Source organism: Trachymyrmex cornetzi, unplaced genomic scaffold (genome assembly GCF_001594075.2).
Source record: "Trachymyrmex cornetzi isolate Tcor2-1 unplaced genomic scaffold, Tcor1.1 scaffold743, whole genome shotgun sequence".
Classification (NCBI taxonomy): Eukaryota; Metazoa; Arthropoda; class Insecta; order Hymenoptera; family Formicidae; genus Trachymyrmex; species Trachymyrmex cornetzi.
The window spans coordinates 602,806-622,997 of NW_017300074.1; the positions used below are offsets into that span (position 1 = coordinate 602,806).

At 35.9% G+C, this 20,192-nt stretch overlaps 1 protein-coding gene across 1 annotated transcript in view; it reads right to left on the bottom strand.

The window, feature by feature from the left end:
• The window catches only part of LOC108767982 (A kinase anchor protein 200), a 72,260-nt gene that overhangs the window by 50,834 nt on the left and 1,234 nt on the right, over positions 1-20,192 (bottom strand). The window contains exon 2 of the mRNA XM_018518150.1: positions 2,194-2,507. Within this exon, the coding sequence (XP_018373652.1) occupies positions 2,194-2,427 (234 nt within the window). The 5' untranslated portion in view covers positions 2,428-2,507. The remainder of the gene's footprint in view (positions 1-2,193; positions 2,508-20,192) is intronic.

Here is a 20,192-nt window from a genome sequence, read left to right on the forward strand (position 1 = left end):
CTGCTGCAACCAAAAATTGGCTACTGCAACCGAAAATTGGCTGCAGCGAATTAAAAATGCTATACCATATTTTACCATCTAATTTGTTGCAGCAGCCAATCTTTTTTTTCAGTACATGAGCACGAACACAAATTCATCCATGTTACTCTGGTCTCTGTAATGTTAACGCACTTTGCAAGCGCTAATCCGTCAACGTGAAATATGGAATTAATCACAAGCGTATCAATTTAGAACGCATCTTGTGTAACTTCACGATTATCGACCATCAAACCGATACGCGCGCTTGAGTGGTCATTGAAGCGATGCGATGATCCTGCGAAGAGGAACTCACTGCGCTGATTCTCGCGTTCATGAGTTATAACTCCGTATACGAGCAGGAAATCGATCGTTATCAAAGGTAGGTCGTTCACGGGCCTCGAGGCGAGGTAACATTTCGCCTAGGTCATGCCCAGAATAGTCAACCCCGGACGTCGTAAAAGCGGCACTTGACGCATTCGCGCGTCGCACGCAGTCCAGCCTATACGGCGCTCTTTTGTCCGGTGCCAAATAATTCCTGGGGGGACGTGGCAAAGAGCGTAACGACAGGAACGAGGAAATTAAAAGAGCCATAAAATAGGCACACGCACTGTCGCACTAATCCACTAATTGCTAATGTAATCCACTAATTGCAATGTAATCTACTTTCTAGAGTTGCAATTTGCACCTGATAACGGTGTTTTATACTGTTTTAGCGATATATCTCTGCATCTGAAATTAAAAGAAAATGTCACTGGTGGTATATTAATACCGTTATTATAATTTCGGGAAATACAATATTACGATATACTACATTGTACTGAAATAATTCAATAATTGAATATATCGATGCATAATTCTTAGTTATTTCACACGCACGATATTTTTTATAATAAAGACGTCGATAAATATAGCTAACTCGGTGCAAGAAGATGATACGTCGTCACTTTCGACGAACTGATTAAGATTAATGATTCGTTGGCGCGTGCAACCTCCGTCAGATGAATCGTCTCAGCGAGATAAGCTTCGGAATACCTACGACTTTTACGAGCAAATACGTGATTCAGCACGCGCCCATTGTAAACCGTTCACGTATAATCCGTACGAACGAGATCATTGAGAAGTGGTCGATAATTGAGCGAGTGACTCACCGCAAAGCGATTCGAGAATGTCAATAATCAAGCGAAGAGCGAGCGGAGAGAACGTGGCATTTAACGTGTCGATATTGAATTTGCTTCGCACTCGGGAAAAATAATTATACACGTGAAACGATCGAAATAGCGTAATCAAGAAATCTCGCGGTCTGCCTAGTGATAGGTACACTCGTATATAATTCAAGGCGGAAATTGTATCATTCAATCGTGTCAATAGTATGGTTTTCTCGAGCAAAATACTCGTTAATAAGAAAAACGTGTGCTAATGTATTAATGTATGCCTCGTAATGAAAAATTATCGTTGTAAGAAACTTCGAAGGCAAATATGATTATGTCGCCCAGGCTGAAATCGAGGTAGTCACCTGCGCAAACAATTGACCCTAATACGGTTGACATGGTTTTAAGGCAATATACACCCATATATCATGAACACCACTTTAATGTCAAACTCCATTCATTTTAGTTATCAGTATTATCTTTAAATCGAATAATAAAAAAATGCTTAACTCATAACAGGAATACATTTTTGACGCCAAAAGAATATATGGGACACACTAAAGTTTTTATTAATAATTTTATTTTTTAAAAGAATTTTTCAAGTTTAGAATTAAAAAATAAGATTGTGAAACATCAAATTGCTCCAAATTATTTTAAAATGACTTCGAATCATTATTATTTTCACCAGAATCCATGTATTTCAGATACGGTAATTAAAAATACTTGAGCTTCAAAAAATCTCTTAAAAAAGCTCACTTTTCTTATTTTATTACAGAATATAATATAAAAAATAATTTGTTATTCAATTTATACACTGAAAGAAAAGATTGGCTGCTGCAGTAAATTAGATGGTTAAATATGGCATAGCATTTTAATTGGCTGCAGCAGCCAATCTTTTCTTTCAGTGTAGGCCATAAATAAACACATATTTATCAAGCGATTAAAAATATGAGTAACACTTCATTATTTCGGTTTCCAAAAGAAATCGACGCACAATAAAAATGAATGATTATTGACAATGACTTACCTGCTCCTTGTCCTTTTCGGTAGCCTCATCCTTGTCCTTTTCTTTATCCTCGGCGGACTCCGTGTGCGGTGCTATGCCGTTGGTGGTAGGCTTCGTGTCGGCCTCCTCGATCCTCTCCAGCTTGCCGTCGCCAGGTGCGGCCGCATCGCCGACGACGCCTCCTTCAGCGGGTATTCCCTCCTTCTTCGGCGTCGTCGTTATATCCACGGACCTCTTGCTCTGTCTCGCTCCCATGTTTGCTTTTTACCTTCTCGTGCCACCTGTCTTTATCTCACTTGCTTTCTGGGTGCCAGGTGGTGTCCACCTAAACCGTCCTGTAATCAGAGCAAAAGAGTCGATTAAAATACCTTGCCCAATTTTCCAAAACACGACGAAAAGTAAAACTAATATTTATAGCGTACTGTAATAAAATTAATATCGAAAGGAGAGAGACCGAGAGCAAGAGCTGACAAATCCGCGTTCGTTCGGGTTCTGCAATTTGACGCAGTTACACGCGTCGATCTGCACAGCGGTTTCGCCGCAGATAAGTTCATCCATCTCGTGAACACGTTGAGGAGCGGGAGTAACTTTCACCGTAGCCAGAGATATATCGGAGATCCTCTCAGCGAATTTACTCCATGTTGAACGAAGATCTGGTTATAAAGACAAGCGAATCCGAAATATACAGCGGTCGCGATTCGAAAACGACGTAACTTACATTCACCTGCGTCAGATTAATCTGATAAGAGAGATATATGTTTATCGATACGCAGCCGCGCCCTTCATAATTGATTGCGACTTTCGCGCAGGTGTTTCTCACTGTTCCGTTCTTTCCTCTCTCATCGAAAAAACCTCCTGTTAAAAATTCGTTCGTACCGTACACGACAATGTAGAACGGCTGGACGATAATGAGTTGTACGGAAGACAGTTCAGAACACAAAGAACAGCGCAACGGAAAAGCTCTTTCATCAGGAAACAACTAAGCATTGTTTTACCCGAGAATTCGTTTCCGTTAAGTGTATTCGGCTAAAACGCGAAAAAAAAGAGCATGGAAAAATCAGTAAACGCGTGAAAGCATTTTTGTCAACAATATCAAGCTATTATATTTATACAAACAATATTTATGTACATATTGTTACGTTACATATAACTGAGTATATACTGTATCACTGTGCGATGGGTATAAATATCTAACATTGATCTCGAGCTTATTATTCGTGACATTTTCTCAATTTAGAATGTTGAACTCGTAAAGATGTCAAGTTCGGAAAATCCCGACGAATTATAGATCGCTTTTACTGCATTACTTGTGGCACTCTCCATTTTTTATTTTTTGGTTAACTTGTGGTTACACTAACTTGATAATGTAAAAAAAGTATGTTTCTAGCTATGGTTAGTCAATAAACTATACCTAGAGAAAGATTTCTTTAATTCAAAAAAAATTCGTTAAATCAAAAACTTTGTGCATTGCTATACGATTAAAGAAAAGTTTCTTTGATTTAAACGTCATTTTTTGGAATCAAGTAAATTTTTATTTTTTTCAAAGGTATTTTCACTTTCATTTAAAAAGATTAACGAAAGAAATAATTTTTTCAATTTAAACATAATTTTTCTCTGGAGGTGAGGATTTTGTAATGAATAAAAGTTTATAAAGTTATCACTACACGAAAAGTACGGTTTTGCTGTTGTCTAAAAATTAAATTAAATATAAAGCTGAAGATAATTTTTGTTCTGTCTATCAGCACGAGCCAGCGCGGAATAATACAAAAATCCATTGAAACCTCGGCTTCCTTTGATCATATGTATGGCCTTGTAATGTATATATATATATATATGCGCAAATGTGTTGTCCGTCCAACGTTTTCTTTTATATGTCGTGCACGACTGTTAGACGTATAACAATTTTGTTAAATTATCAAAATAATTATGCTGAACGCTCAAGCCGGTTGTTAGAATAACACATTTTTTTACAGAACTCATGTTTGAATTTCCTGTATAATTATTTTGATGGCCCAACAAAATTATTTTTAGATCTATCTAAATTTTTAGATACATTTCCTTTTTTATGGAAACATCTAAAAATTTAATCATAGATCTAAAAATAATTTTGTTGAACTATTAAAATAATTATATAGGAAATTCAAACATAATGAGAGCAATGCTACAAAAAGATTTAATATGACGCAAAATCGTTCTTTCCGTGTACAAAACCAGCAATTAGTGATTAGTCATAGCTAGAAAGACACAATTTTTACATTATCAGGTTAAGTAAGATTAAGTTTAAATACAAGTCAATCAAAAAATGAAAAATTGGGCCTCACTGTATTACCTGTAACACTCGAAAAAGAACAGAAATACACGTTGTCGTCACGATTCTGATTATCCTCGGAAGAGGAGAAAAATAGCTCGTTGGAAGTGGTCGGGGAGAGCACAAGCGAGGATAACGGTATCGCGATGATGACTTCGCTAGTAACGAAAGCGGAAACGTGCGCGCTGTACCGAGGGAACGGCTGTGAAAAACTGGCACGACGAAGCGCGCTAAAAGCCAGGCTTACCTAGACCGCTCGTTTGTTGTGCGCGCGTTAACGCGCATTTAAACGACCACGTGGCTCGAGTGCTCACGCACGTATGCGTACGCGCGAGCAGCTGACAGCCGTGATGCGTAACGCATCTGTGGTCGCGACGAACTTACGCGAGGTCATCCTTTGTGTGCCAATCGATAAGGAAGCTCAAGAGAGAAAAACGGAAATGATAACCGTTGGAATTGTCTGTACAAAGTGAATAAATTGCGCATAAGGGGAAACTTTGTTTGAATTGAAAATTCATTCGAATGAATTCTTTGATTTCTTTTTTGAAATATCAAAATGGATTTTTTATGGTAAAAAATGCTTTATTAGATATTAACTCTCTTTGAAGTTGTAAATACTGAAAATATTTTATTTAAAAATAATAATGTTATTCTTTTAAGCCGAGGCACTTTTATGGAAAAATGTTTCTCCTTTTTAAATTCTAAATTACTTATTGTGATATTTAACATATTATTATAAAAACAATTTATATAAATTTTTGTCATTAATTAAAAATTAATTATTTCAATTAATTTTTAATTAAAATATTTAACATATTGTTATAAACAATGTTTTTAAGCTTTTATGTCAATATAAAAACTAATTGAAATAATTTTCATATTAATAACAAAAATTTCTATATTTGTTTTATAATAATATGTTAAATATTACGATTGATAATTAGAACTTAATATGAAATTAATTAAAATTATTTTAACTGACTTTCATGTTAATGACATAAATATTCCTATAAACACTTTTTTATAACGATATATTAATTACAATTAGAATTTAAAAAGGAGAGAAACATTTTTCCATAAAAACAACTCTGCTTAAATAACATTATTTTTAAATAAATAGTTTATTTTTAGTCTTTGCAATTACGAGTAAAAGAATTTAATATCTATTTTAATATTTCAAAAAAAATCAAAGAATTCGTAAACAAAATTTCCTCTTACGTGCAATTTATTTATCTTGTATTATAAAATAATTAAATATTCTTTTTTATTCCTTGCAATTAATTATATGAGATGCGTCTATATCTTATATATGTAAAACAGAGTAAGATAAGTTCTATATATAACGGCGACAAATAAAGAATAAACCATCAGTATATAAATGCTCTATCTACATTATTACATTTTTATTTCAATTTAAAATATGCAGTTTTCTGTACACCATGATCTATCTAATGATCTTTTGAACGTTTCTCCTCGACACTTCATGTTGATGTTTAAAAAATTGACAGAACCGAGCTCGAAAAGTCAATAACCCTATCAGCATGACATATAAGCAACTCTCGCTTTTATACATATCTGTCGTGGCGTTTCGTCATGATCATATATTTACTTGTACTATCTATATTTCCACTTTCAGATCAATTTATCGACAAGCCCTGAATTTCGATGCATCCATGAAAACCTTGTGAATGCGATACCAATAATGTTTGAATTTCCATCGCACAGTTTCCGGATCTTTGCCAAGAAAAAAAAGTCCCATTAACGAGCACAATTTTCATCACGCAGCGCAAGGCGGAATTGGCTTTCTGCTTTCTAGAGGCGATTCGTTTCTCGAATGAATTCGTCCAGCGCATTCCTCGCGCTACACACGTCGCAGTTAAGTTACGCTGGACGAATGAAAGTCAGCGAGCGAACAGTTGCATTTAGTGCTAATTGAGCGACGAGAATATGTAAGTTGATTCCCTTTCGCGATTGGATTTCGTTTTGCGAAAACAACAAACACGCGTCAATGTGAAGTCGCGAGTTGCGAAGCGGCTGTGCCGGCTATATCACTGTCACCGCATAACGCCATTTGTTTCAAGGCATCCTATTCACAGTGCATTGCACCTCGCATACGTTGCTATGCACTATGTATCGGCTGACACACCACATGTCTAGTTGTCGCGTGTGTGACGGATACGGAGACGGAAACGTGATGACACAATATTGTCATCTCCATGATAATTCCTCGCAGCTTCGCTCGCATAATTTTTGACACATTCCGTCATCACTCGATAACGTAATGTAAAAACCCCTGCATTAATTATATAGAAAACCGACTAATTTCTGCCGTTTGAATGTTTCTATATCTTTCAAAAAAGGGAGAAAAGTTAATTGGTCAATTATAGTTGTTATAACCATAAAATAGTTGAAATTACCATAAAAATTATAGTCACTTGAATCATTTTTATGGTAATTTCAACTATTTTATGGTTATAACAACTATAATTATATAGTCCTTTTAGGTTGCCAACTATATACATTTGTTGGTAGAACTATATACATAATTACTGTTACTATTATTATAGCAGTAATAATCATAATTATAGTGATATGTAATTATAGTTACAAATACCAAACATTTTTCTCTCAGTGTATAAAAGTTTTGTATGTAGAATTAAATACACACACACACACACACACACACACACACACACATATATATATATGTATATATAGTCAAATAAACTATTTTATAGTTATTACAACTATTAAATTTATTTCACTACATATATTAGAATAAAATAACAATAATAAAGGACAAAGTAGAGTCAACAATCAAATAAAAATAAAAATAAATTCAAATAAAACGTCTAGTTTCAAATATAAAACATATAATTAGTTAGAAACATGAAACGTTAGGTACCATCGATATAAATGTACATAAACTAAGAAATTATAATATTACAAGTTTCGGCTGCCAGATTGAGACCTCTTCAGTCAATTTACGCAAAGGTCGATGTACAGATGAGTTGTCGAAAATACATGCATATTTCTCACCATGTAAGCCTGAGTGAGTCTTCATGTAGAAATCAAATCGACATTGTTCGCATACGATTGGACAGTCAAATGCGTTCAATGTCTATCGTAGAAAGGTCAAGAGACCATATGCAAAATAGTTAAACAAATTCACCGTTACAAGTACAAAAATTAAAGTCCGAATAATAAAAACAGCCAATAAAGCATCAAGTTGTACAATAAATTAAGCTATACACAATATATGCACTCTGATAGATAACAAATATGTAAGATGAACATTATGTGTCAATTACAAACTAAATTGTACATTCGCTAATACGAATCGACACAGACTCAATACATATATTAGTTTATTCAGCTATAGATTATTACGCTAATTCTACTTATTACTTATGTAGTTGTCCATCACTATGTCTTTCTCTGAATACAAAGATGCTTTATAAACACGAGTTTTACATCTTTGATGATACACTACAGTGAGAAAAAAACGTTCAATTAAATAAATTAATTTAGTTCTTTATTTTTTTTTATGAAGAATGTATATGTATTTTTGAGACAAACATATTTTTCCAACGAAAGAAATAAAGACAAGTTAAATTAATTTAATCAAATAAACAATTTTGTTCTCAGTGTATGACAAAAACCATTCATTATTGAGTCTTGTGTCTTTTATTCATCACATAAACTGTTACATAAAAACTAACCCATTTCACAGAGATCCAATTTACCATAATTAAAGGGGGGTTCTTTAACTCAACAAAATAGTCGAAAGATACTGGACATTTATTCAGTCCACAAACACAAGTGGACTCCCACACAGAGATTATAAATAATAGATAACAATCTCTCGAAATGAATCCTCTTCATCGATAGGCAGAGTACGCGCCATTATTCGTCTTCGCCCCCGGAAATAATAGGACACAATGCCGCCCCTATGGACCAACGAATGGTATGTTCCCCTTCGACACAGCCAAACTTTCGGAACCAATTGCAGTAAGCTCGACACAAAAGCGCGCCGCGTTGTTGAGAGGGATACGATAGTTGAGCGCCCGTTCCGCATCGTTTCATCTTTATTTCTTCCGGGATTACCGAATTAGCAGAATAATTTGCCTAACTTTACCGGGAATAAATGAGGACATCGACTTGCGATATACGCTCACCCTTCGCGATTAATTTATTCGCGCGTGCACACCCCCGAGAATCGCACGTTTCACGCGAGATTTCATGAAAGATCTCATATGCCGGAAGAATCATCGTTCAAGCATTCGTAAAAATAGAAAAAAAGAAGACATAATTAGTCTGCTATATTAGGCGGCGGCAGGAAGAGTCTCGACAAATATTTATGTTATCCCATATTGTGCTCGTTGTACGCCACGTGGTTGCGTCGTTACGGTAAGAAATAGCATCGTACGCTCAAGAAGCAAGCACCATGATTACACATGTCGATTTACAAGGGGAGAACGTGGGAAATAGAAAATCATCTCTCTCCGAAAAATTATTATTATATATTCATTTTGTGTGGCAGAGGCCGAGCTTCTCTTTTCATGGAGAAAAGTGTAAAGTACATAATATACGCTAGAATTTTAGTAATTTTATATGATTTGCAGTTTGTAATGTTCTAATATTGAAACTTTGTTTAACATTGAGAATGACCCGGTCGAAACGTTTGTTGTAATTTTGTATTTATAATTTTTTTAAATATACTTTCTTTGTTTTGTATCTCTGGCTCGTAGCCCTTCATATTAATTTTCTTATTTATTATTATCGAGCCTTATTGTTATTTATAATTTTAGTAATTTCGAAATTGGCAAGTCAATGATAAATGAATAATTATTATACTACATTTTCTAAATTAAAAATTGTATGCTATTCTTAATCTATAAATTACCATCTCGATAGAATTTACTTTAAGAATATTGTTTTATTTTAGCACTGACAAAATTTACTTTGCTGTCCGTGTTTTCAGTTTGGAGAATAGTATGATTTATTTTACTGTAAAATAATCACTTGGATCTTTTTATCCCGCACCTCCGATGTTTTTACTTTCAGGCAAGTAAAGTTTATCATAGCTTGACAAAAATAGTCGGAATATTTTTACGTCTTGTAAGATAAAAATTACCCAGTCATTTTTCTCCGTGTTTCTCTTCACTTCGCGTCGCGTTGATCATAATTCGAAGCGCGAATTTCCGGTGGGGTGGAGGAAGGTCACGGAGGCGTATCGCGGAGTTATATTTAGAGGCGGTGTGACATCGGCCAGGGCTTTACATCGCGAGATAAACCCGTCGCCGATGCAGCGCGCGCGCCGAATAAGCGGCGCGTATCTGGAAAAACACGATCGTTGTTTGCGCGTGAAAGAACGAAACGCGCGTGCACTCGTGAATGCGTTTCTCTCTCGGCTCGAAGTTCCCCGAGATAAAAATAGTCTCGCGGCGGAGAAAGGAAATTCATCGCCGCGCAATGAAGAGAGAGAGAGACACGCTCTTCCGAGCCGATCTATGCAACGGAGCATGTACTTGCTCTCCTACGTTGTTATTTATTTTCTTTGTTTCGAATCTCTTTTTTTCGTTCTCCCTCTCTCTCTCTCTCTCCCTCTCTCCTTCTCTCTCTTTTTGCTGCGCTTTGTCTTTCGTATTAATAACCTCGCATACAGTTCTCGTCAGCGGCGACCATTTGTATCATCCTCGGAGAGGAGCCATCGCGCAAAACTGGTAATGCGAGATGTCTTGCGTAAGAGTAACGATAATTGAACGAGGATATCTTTACACATTTTAAAACTTTGCTGCGCAGGCATTTAGCAGCGCACTCGGTAAATTGCGAGCTATGCAATTATTATTAGACTCTTCAAGCAGTTGCATTGAGGCTCCATGGAAAAAATAAAAAGTAACATGCACTAGAATTCTAGTAAATTTTATGGAATTGACAGATCCATGTAGAGAGAGAGAGAGAGAGAGAGGAACAGGCGTCTACTTATATAACATTTACTTTACTTTCCTGATAAGTAAGCGACCGTCTGGTGGCTATATTGTGTGGTACTTTTTACATTTCGTAAAGTAAATTTTATTATATGCTATCTACTGCAATTTGTTAATATTTCTGAATCTATAAATTACCATATACACGTCTGAATAGAAGTTATTTTATTGACGGATATTTTTTGTCTTAACGCTGATAAAATTTACTTTATCGCGCAGTAAAAAAATACAAATGTATACAAAAGTCTTGAAAGTTCTTCATGCTTGCAGTCTCGAGAATGGTATGACTTATTTACTATAAGATAATAATCACTTGAACGGATTTTACTACACAATTGTAATGTACTTTTTATCTTACATTCTCCAATATTTTTACTTCCAGGCAAGTAAAGTTTATCATAAGTTCAGCAAAAATGGCTAGAATATTTTTACTAGTCTTGTAAAATTACTCAACCATTTTTCTCCGCACATAAAGTAATTTTCCTAAGTACGTAGATACTCCGCTGCTTATTCACTTGCGAACGACGCAATATATTTATAATGTCGAAGTTTCGTTGTATGGAATATTATTCTTGATCAAACACAGACTCAGTAATCAAACATTCATAAAATCATTCTTGCTGTCTCAATGACATGAAATATAAGTAAAACGAATGCAAAAATACCTTGACACGCTTGACAAAAATTCGCCAAATCAATCTGACAACACTGTGTCGTAACAATTCTTCTACCACGCGTTCTCTTCTCTCAAATAAATAGTTTCGCGGCGCGCGTTGCGAAATAGCGTTGCGCCTCGAGGCCACAAAGATGGAAATGCGCACGCGAGAAGGCGTGTTGAATATGCACTGAGAGTCGTTGCGGTCGCCAGCGAGAGTGCGCGATACAAGATAGATTCCGCGATCTTTCCGCGCGTTTTCTATGATAAGTAAAAGATGTGGGAAAAAACGCGAAAACTGTGAGATGATTAAAGCCGACAAACATAATCATATTAAATCATCACATTAAATAAAGCCCAACACTGAATGGAAGCCAACATTAGATGAAAATTGTGCAAAAGAATATGTATTAATGAAGATTAAATACAGATGTTTCGATCCTTTGTTGGGATCATCTTCAATATAAATTATCAAATTAATATAAATTATTGTGCATACAATAAAGTGTTGGCTTTCATGGGCTACACTTAATGTGATGATTTATTTTATTTCACAAGAGTCTTTGTCTTTACGTATTATTTTAAGCTGACTGAAAAAATGTTCTGGTTGTACATACAAACAAGAAATACAAAATATAATCATATGAATCAGAAGTCTGATTATCGTAATTGAATTTCTGATAATCTCAACTATTTGATAGATTTAAGTGTCTGATTTGTAAACTTCTAGTTGCCCTGGTAAAAATGTATGCAGTTTTCCTAGACATCTATTAATTGTGCCAATACTGAATAGGAAATGGACAAGAACTTGATAGAATTTTATTCTGTCCATTTCACGAGCAGTTGGCTTGCTTATTAATCAATTTAATATCCACTATTTATTGTGTTTCTATGCAGTAAATGGATTCAGATTTAACGCAACTTTTGTATGTAGTAACTGCAAACAAAGCGCTACATCCTGATTGGGATCCTAAGTAGTTTTCCTTCTCAGTTACTAGACAGAAGTTGGTGTAACTGTTTAGTAACTGCTCAAAAAACGCATGAAATTTCTACCAGGGTTGAATCTACCTGAATTCCAGTTAATGCAACAAGACTTTTTTTCAGTGTACGAAGACGAAACAGCTCCTATTTTTTCCTCATCTTATCCGCTTCGTTCGAAGCGAACGAGCATCAGAGGTATAATGAGCGCCGAGATTTCTTTCGGCCGTATCGCTCAATTGATTAATAAGCGCATTCAGAGGTCGATGCCGTCTATTAAAGCGTTAACAACGATATAACGACCATCGTCGACCGCCGTTGTGTGAGAGAATTCCTCAGCCATGGCGATAACGCGAACGATAAGCGATCCACCGAGAAGAAAACAGACGGAACAAGTTATTATGGGACTATAATGAGACAACGACGACAAGAAACGGCCGGAAAATTGGATACCTCACAGCGATTTCAAGGTTACGCAGGTGCAGACATCGATGACTCGCGTATTCGTGCGTGGAGTTTTCTATTTGGTGCTCGTTCTTCGTCTTCTTCGAATTCGCGCCTGTATCCTGATTTTTTAACTTAACCTAACCTAACCTTAAAGACAGTGTCGGTATCGTTATATTGTCACCAAGCAGGTTTTTTATCATAGGTCTGTTTTCTGTGGCTGAACTAGTGTACACTTTTAGAACTCAAAGTGAGATAGATATATGTTTGATATTTGTCGAAAGCAAGAGAATTCTAGTGCAGTATAATGTAGGAACAGAAAACAGACCTGTGACATGTAAACCGATATTCATAGTTGATTTCTTAAGATACAAAAACAACTCTATGATTAGTTTATATTATCTTAAGACTACTGTACTTGAAAAATAGTCTTACAAGAACCGACTATGAATACTAGACATACACTCTAAATTTTTGGGAGTGAAATTTCACACCCAAACTATCACAAAGAGTGATAGTTGCGCCAGGCCGACAGGAGTGAAATTTTCACTCTTAGAGAGTGAAAAATCACTCCAAATTGGAGTTAATTTTTAATCTATGTGGAGAGTGAATACATTTCACTCTCCGAAGCGAGAGACTGAAACTTCACTTTGATAAATATTAAGTTTAGCCTCCTTACATTTAATCTAAAAATTATTAAGCTCATTCGACGTGTTTTTGCACAAAATGAACGAATATGGCAGAAGAAAGCGTCGCTCTGTCTCGCGAAACGAGATATTAATCATTAAAATTGATTTTTCAGGTTAGATTAAGAGTATTAGAAATTTATTCCTGAAGTGAAGTTCACTCCTTATCGGATTGGCGCAACTATCACTTTTCTTGGAGTGAAATTTCACTCCCAAAAATTTAGAGTGTATAATAGAATATCTCGTCCAATATCTATACAATGACAACATAACGATACCGACACTATCTTGTTCAGGATGTATTACGCATTTTTAAAAAATAAAAATTTATATTAAAAAATTATCGATTTGTCTGTATTATATTTGAAAGTAATACAAAAAGTTTAGCTGCGATTTAGAATCAATCAAAAATTATTTCAATAAGATGTAGATGTTTTTAAAAATAATTAAGATGAAAAAATTTTCATTTAAACTACGAAATAACAAAATTCTATCATTAAATATTAATGTTGATCCATGTTGATCTTCTTGAACTGTTTCATATATATATGACATTCATTTCCATACGGAAAATCTAAATTTCCAATTCTAATCACTCTCCCTCTCTCTTCACAGAAACTATAACCTGATAGATCCATAAAGTATAGAATCAGAATACTTGAATACTTTTCTCGCTTCTCGCTATTATTAGCAAAACATAATAAGTTTCGATCAAATTTCTAAATATTAGTCCAGGGTTGCCACAGAAAATAAATTAAAAAATTCCCCTTTCCAGGTTTTCCAGATGAGAATGGAAAACTTTCCAATGCAAAATATATAAATTTTAATACATTTAAAGAGTTGCAGGAAATCTAGCCTATATTATTAAAAACAACGCAAAAAAGGCTTAGTAGCATAAAATTGTGGATGCAAATTCGAGACAATAAAAAATAAATTAGTATTAGAAAAAAGGATGCAGTTACGAAAAAGGGCGATCAAAAATATTGAATAAAATATAAATTTTAATTATTTTATTAAAATCGTTTAAAGTTTAAAGTATGCAAGTTTTGAACGTATTTCACTATAAACATCAGATATAGGTATTAAAAAATTATAATAATTATCTGGAATAGGAGCAGTTTAAGGAAATTGTGAGCAAATTTCAAAATTCCAGACTTTTTTACATTTTCCCTGACTTTTCCCGGTTTTTCCGATTTTCCAGGTCTGTGGCAACTACGTAGTCAAATACGTCTCGCTGAATTTACCTGACTCAAATAATACGCGCGGCGCGATACATTAAAAATTTCCACGTCTCCCTATCATCGCACTGCAACAGCGAGCTAATCCTCGAGTATGAAGAAGGCTATTCTATCTGTCAATGGTAAGACGAGAGATAACTCAAGATCGATGTTCGCCCACAACCTGACTCAACACTTCACGTCACTGTCGCATCCGCTGACTCATCTGGTGCTCCAAATGACACACGTATTCTCCGTGATAAACAAAAAATTCTCTTCTACAACACTGCGCGAGAGTGCGCTCGTCCCCTAATTCCCACGGGCACGAAACATGCATACAAGTGTGTGTGTGTGTGTGTGTACACGTATACATTATGCACGCGTGACCGCGTGTAACTGTACGCCCAATCAATCAGCCATTATTTCCTCGCGCCTGACGCGTCTAATTCGATAGTCGAGTTCAGCTCGACAGAAACTGACGCACATAGAAACCCTGAAAATAACAGGATAAGAAGGAACAAATATATCCATTAAGGGTAAGATAGTGACTGAAGGAACCTACCAATTGGCTAGCAAATGTAACAAAGAGAACAGCACAGATGAACGATCCTTCGTCTATTATAGAAATGGCACTTTGATATTGTGATTAGAAATATAGACGTACTATCCGCGAGCTGTATTCTCGTGGCTTCCTTTTTGTTCCTCATCTCATTCTTTCACCTCATTGTACTGACCCTATTTTTTCGTTCCCGAAAAAAAAGACATCTGCTCTTTCTCTCGCAGCCGTTATCGAAATAGAGAGAATAACGTAACGCGCGGAAGAATAGGTGTCGAACGCACCACAAACGGCACAAGCGGGTCTGTTGCGAGAGGACGCGTGTCCCGCATGCGTGAGCAGATACGCATACGCACGCTCGCACGTGCTCGTTCCGCCGAAAACCGACGGCCGTCGTAAGAGCAAACAGGGAAAGTTAGTGGGCCTGAAAAATACGTGTGCATACGTATGTATACAGGGTGTTTTCAAATTCGCGTCCGCGAAGTACAAGATGTCATACTCAGGGTTGCCACTGGAAATGAATTAAAAGATTATAACAATTATTGAAAATAGGAGCAGTTTGAGGAAATTGTGAGCAAACTTTGAAATTCCAGACTTTTTTACATTTTTCCCTGACTTTACCCGGTTTTCCAGGTCTGTGGCAACCCTGCACTGAGAGAAAAATGTTTGGTATTTGTAACTATAATTACATATCACTATAATTATGATTATTACTGCTATAATAATAATAATAGTAACTATGTATATAGTTCTACCAACAAATGTATATAGTTGGCAACCTAAAGTGACTATAATTTTATAGTTATATTTGGGGACAACTATAAAAAATATGATTGTCCCCAAATATAACTATAAAATTATAGTCACTCGAATCATTTTTATGGTAATTTCAACAACTATTTTATGGTTACAACAACTATAATTATATAGTCATTTTAGGTTGCCAACTATATACAATTGTTGCTAGAACTATATACATAGTTACTGTTATTATTATTATAGCAGTAATAATCATAATTATAGTTACAAATACCAAACATTTTTCTCTCAGTGTGATACTTTACGCTAAAAGAAACAATTTTTTCCTTTAACAAAATTGCGTCCGATAAGTAGTTTTTGGAGAAGAGCAGGTTGAAATCAACAAATAAGCGCAAAAATTATTTGTCAAACGCAATTTCGTTAAAGGAAAAAGTTGTTTGTTTTAGCATAAAGTATCACGTCTTGTACTTTGCGGGTGCGAATTTGAAAACACCCGGTATATCCGGACCGTACATATTCCGCGGTGCAGAACGGATCTATTTTTGGCCTGGTTGCAGCGCGTGCACCCCCTCGGTCCGTGTAAACACGCGACCAGAACACAACAGGGGTGAAATAAAGTCCCCAGGAAGAGCTGTTCCTGAAAAACGCTCGTAAACCACAACGCCGGACAAATCAAATACAGATTCGCGTTGATGGTGAAAGAACGAGATCGATAGAAATCAGTTTATGGAGGTTGCACGAAAATAGAGCTATCAGTTTCAATCAACGTCCACGCTAATGTATGCACATTCAGAAAAAAATGTAGCTCTGGCAACTGTAAAATTTAAGTACTTGCAACTAGTTTTATAAAGTAACAAGAACTGATAGTATTGAGTAGTACTGAATATTATATATTTTTATATATTGAGTAGTATTAAGTACCATAATTTTACAGTATTGAACTAATTGTAAGTATGCCTTACTGTGAGGCATACAATACTCAGAGGATAGATATCTTTGGAGCTGAGAAATTAACTCTAGAGGAAGTTCATAAGATACCCTGGAGAACACTCATAAGATTCTTCGAGAATCTACAACTTCTCTAGGGGACTTACGTAATTGGGGGCACAATAGGCCTTTTAGGCCGCAGTGTGAGGGTAATCCCTACCCCACTAATATTATTATTATTATCAATTGTAAGTATAGTATTGAGTATATTTTTGCAATACTATATGATATTTTTATAGTCTTCAATATTATTTTAGTTCTCGTTGTAAAACTAGTTGCAGTACTTAAATTTTAGGTATCACTTTATAGTTGCCAGAATGTTTTTCTCTTAATGCACTTAGTAGATAATACTTATAGAGTCAAATTTAATACATTTTCTTCAGTTAAATTGTTCAGTTTCGTTATTTAATTTCATTTCAGTTAAATTAATGACACATTGAATAGGAGCAATGGCTTGTAGAAATGATAAAAACAACTCTAATTAGACATAATTTGACATTATGAATTTAACAATATAGGTAAGATCCTTCTCCACTCCAACCATGTTCATTCGACGAACAAGCTAACTGCTTTGCCCGCTTAAACATTTCTAACGTTTTGACACTGGACCAAAGTTTTTCTTGAACAAACAATGACAGATAATTTGATCAACTGCGTTGACTATAAATCGTGTGGACCGATATTCATAATTTTTTAATTCTTATATTTAAGACCCTGTCAAGATGTCATGAACCAGTCAGTGAGCCGTATTAGCATCTTAAGGTGCTGCTTAAGATGGTCTTAAAATAAGAACGGACTATAAATACCACTTCGAGTCTCATAACTCTAACGTGAAGACCAGTCTCGATCTTGGGATCAGAGATCGTATTCAACGCTAAATGCACTACAAGAGCAAATCGGCTCCTCTCTTTCTTGGAGGCTGTGCGCGAACGAGAGAAAGGCAGATGTGGGCAAGTTAACGACCCGTTATCGCATGGACGCCGCCGCCGCCGCCGCCGTTGCTGAAACTGGTTGCTGCCGATTGCAGGAAGCGGGGCGCGGATCGAGGGGGTCGTGGCTAAGCCCCGCATGAAGGAGAGGCCCCGAGGGCGCGTTGCAATGAGGAGCGGCGGCAAAGCGCGAGGCGAATTGCGTTCGCGCGAGAGGTGCATTCGACGAGGCCACGATCGAACGCGAACGAGCGAACCGGTCGACGTCGTTCACGCACGGTGCAGGTGTACTGATGCAGGAATACCGCGTCTCCGCGCCGCGAGCGAATTTTCATTTTCGCGAGAAAGACGCCGCGCGGAAGGTGACATCGTCCCCCATTTGCACACAATATGCGAGCGATTGTTAATTAACGGAAACATACAATCGGCGACAACGTCGACGTCGTACGACGATGACCGGATGCAAATGCGAGCGTTACCAGCATTTATTCAACCGGTCGACGTCGTCTGTACGTAGGCAAACATTTTTTGCCGTGAAAATGATCGTCGAGAGGGAGAGAGAGAGAGAGAGAGAGAGAGTCGAAGGATGAAAACGTGCGGTGCGAAAGATCATCTGTGCATGGTGAAAATGTGAGAACAAGATGCGTTTTGCAAAGCATCGGCATTATCTCGAGCCTTTCTCTGTTCGAACCGCCATTCCCCTAGCAGCAACAATCGCTTCCGTGGAAGCCTTGACTGCAGGTAGAAGCCTGTTATACAAAATCGACACAAAGGCGAAGAGAAAAATGAAAGGGAAGGGACGAACGGAATAGCATCGTACGCTCGACAAGAAAACGCCAAGAATATATCCTTGTATCACTTTTTCTCTTCTTCTCCCTTTTTAATTCTACTATCTTGAAAAACATGTTTTGATTAAACCTACAAAAAGATTCAAAAATATTTTGTATTTGAATTAGAAATGGTCTACTCGACTCCTTATTAAAATTTTCTATTCAATTTTTATTATATATCTAAATGTTGTTTAACATAATGTGAGAGAGAGAGAGAGAGAGAGATTGTGTTATTTGAATATTTATGTTAAAATAATATTCCATTTTTTTTTCTTAATGAGAAAAAATAACACAATTTATGAGTAAATAAACAAATAATTTTTTAAAACACAAAAATGTTTTAAAACGTAAATTATAAGATAAATGAATAAAATATGTTAATTTAACATATTATAAATGTTAATTTTAATAAAGAAATATGATTGCCTACAAAATGTGTCACTGTTATGGTTTTGCGTTAACTTTTTTATATAATATTTGTGTTACTTTCTAACTTATTCATCTTACTAAATTAACATTTTTGAGTGAACCATTTGGGACACTTCAAATTTATTAAATTTAACACGTAACTGGAAACTATCTCAATAAAATGCCATTTTTCTTGGATCTTTTTGTTGGTTTAATCAAAACATTTTTTTCTGTGTATTAATTGCAAAATTAATCCACATATAAACACACATTCTTTACACTATTAAATTCACAATGTCCAATTACACCCAATAAGTTATTTTTAATCATATCTATAGGTCGTCACTGTTCCTACCCAATATGTCATTAATTTAACTAAGACAATGGAGTTAAATATTTAATTCAAGAAAATGTATTAAATTTGACTCATGTTTAATCTAACTATTATTTACTCAGTGGATACTTAATGTTTATTTCGAAACAATATAACCACAAAAATAGATTGATTTACATTTTGACAGATGGAAGTTAAAAATAACACAATGTTATTTAACTCAATAGACTAAATTATTATTGCTCCTTTAATATCTAACAGTGTAATTTAAAATATATCGATTGTGTACCGATTTCCAACTAATTATTCCGCCGTAAAATATTTAATCGGCAAGCTTCTCTTTCTGACACACGAAATAAATTAGATAAGCTTAAGGAATTAATAGCCCGAGATTAAACATCGCTAAAATACTTAATTATTTTAAAAATATTGATAAAATAGTGGGATATTCATTCTAGACAAAATTTCAAAAGATTTTCCCTTTATATTCTAAACATGTATTATAGAATTATTCACAATATATACCGATCGGAATTGTTCAATTATTCCCTCAATCTCTATTTCTGGGAAAATTGGAATAATTCCAATCGGAATCCATTCACACCGCAGCTATTCTATAACATCCCCAGAGCTGATATGGGAAAGATTGCTCGTCCCTGCGTGACGATTCGAAATGTCGATGACGCGACAAAGAGATACCGGCACAGCCGGTATGCGGCGATTGCGCGATCCCAAGCGTGGAAAAGGTCGGCTAGAAATCGCGCGTACGTACCGTACGTGCCGTATGGTTCGATCGTTCGGGGATTAAGAAGTGTGCGACCACCAAGCAGATGGTGGGGCACGGAATCAAGATGGCGTAACGACCGGTCGTTCTTCGAGGGATCGTTCGTACGTTCGGTCATATTGGTCGACTCTACGAAACTCGGGGGGGGGGGGGGG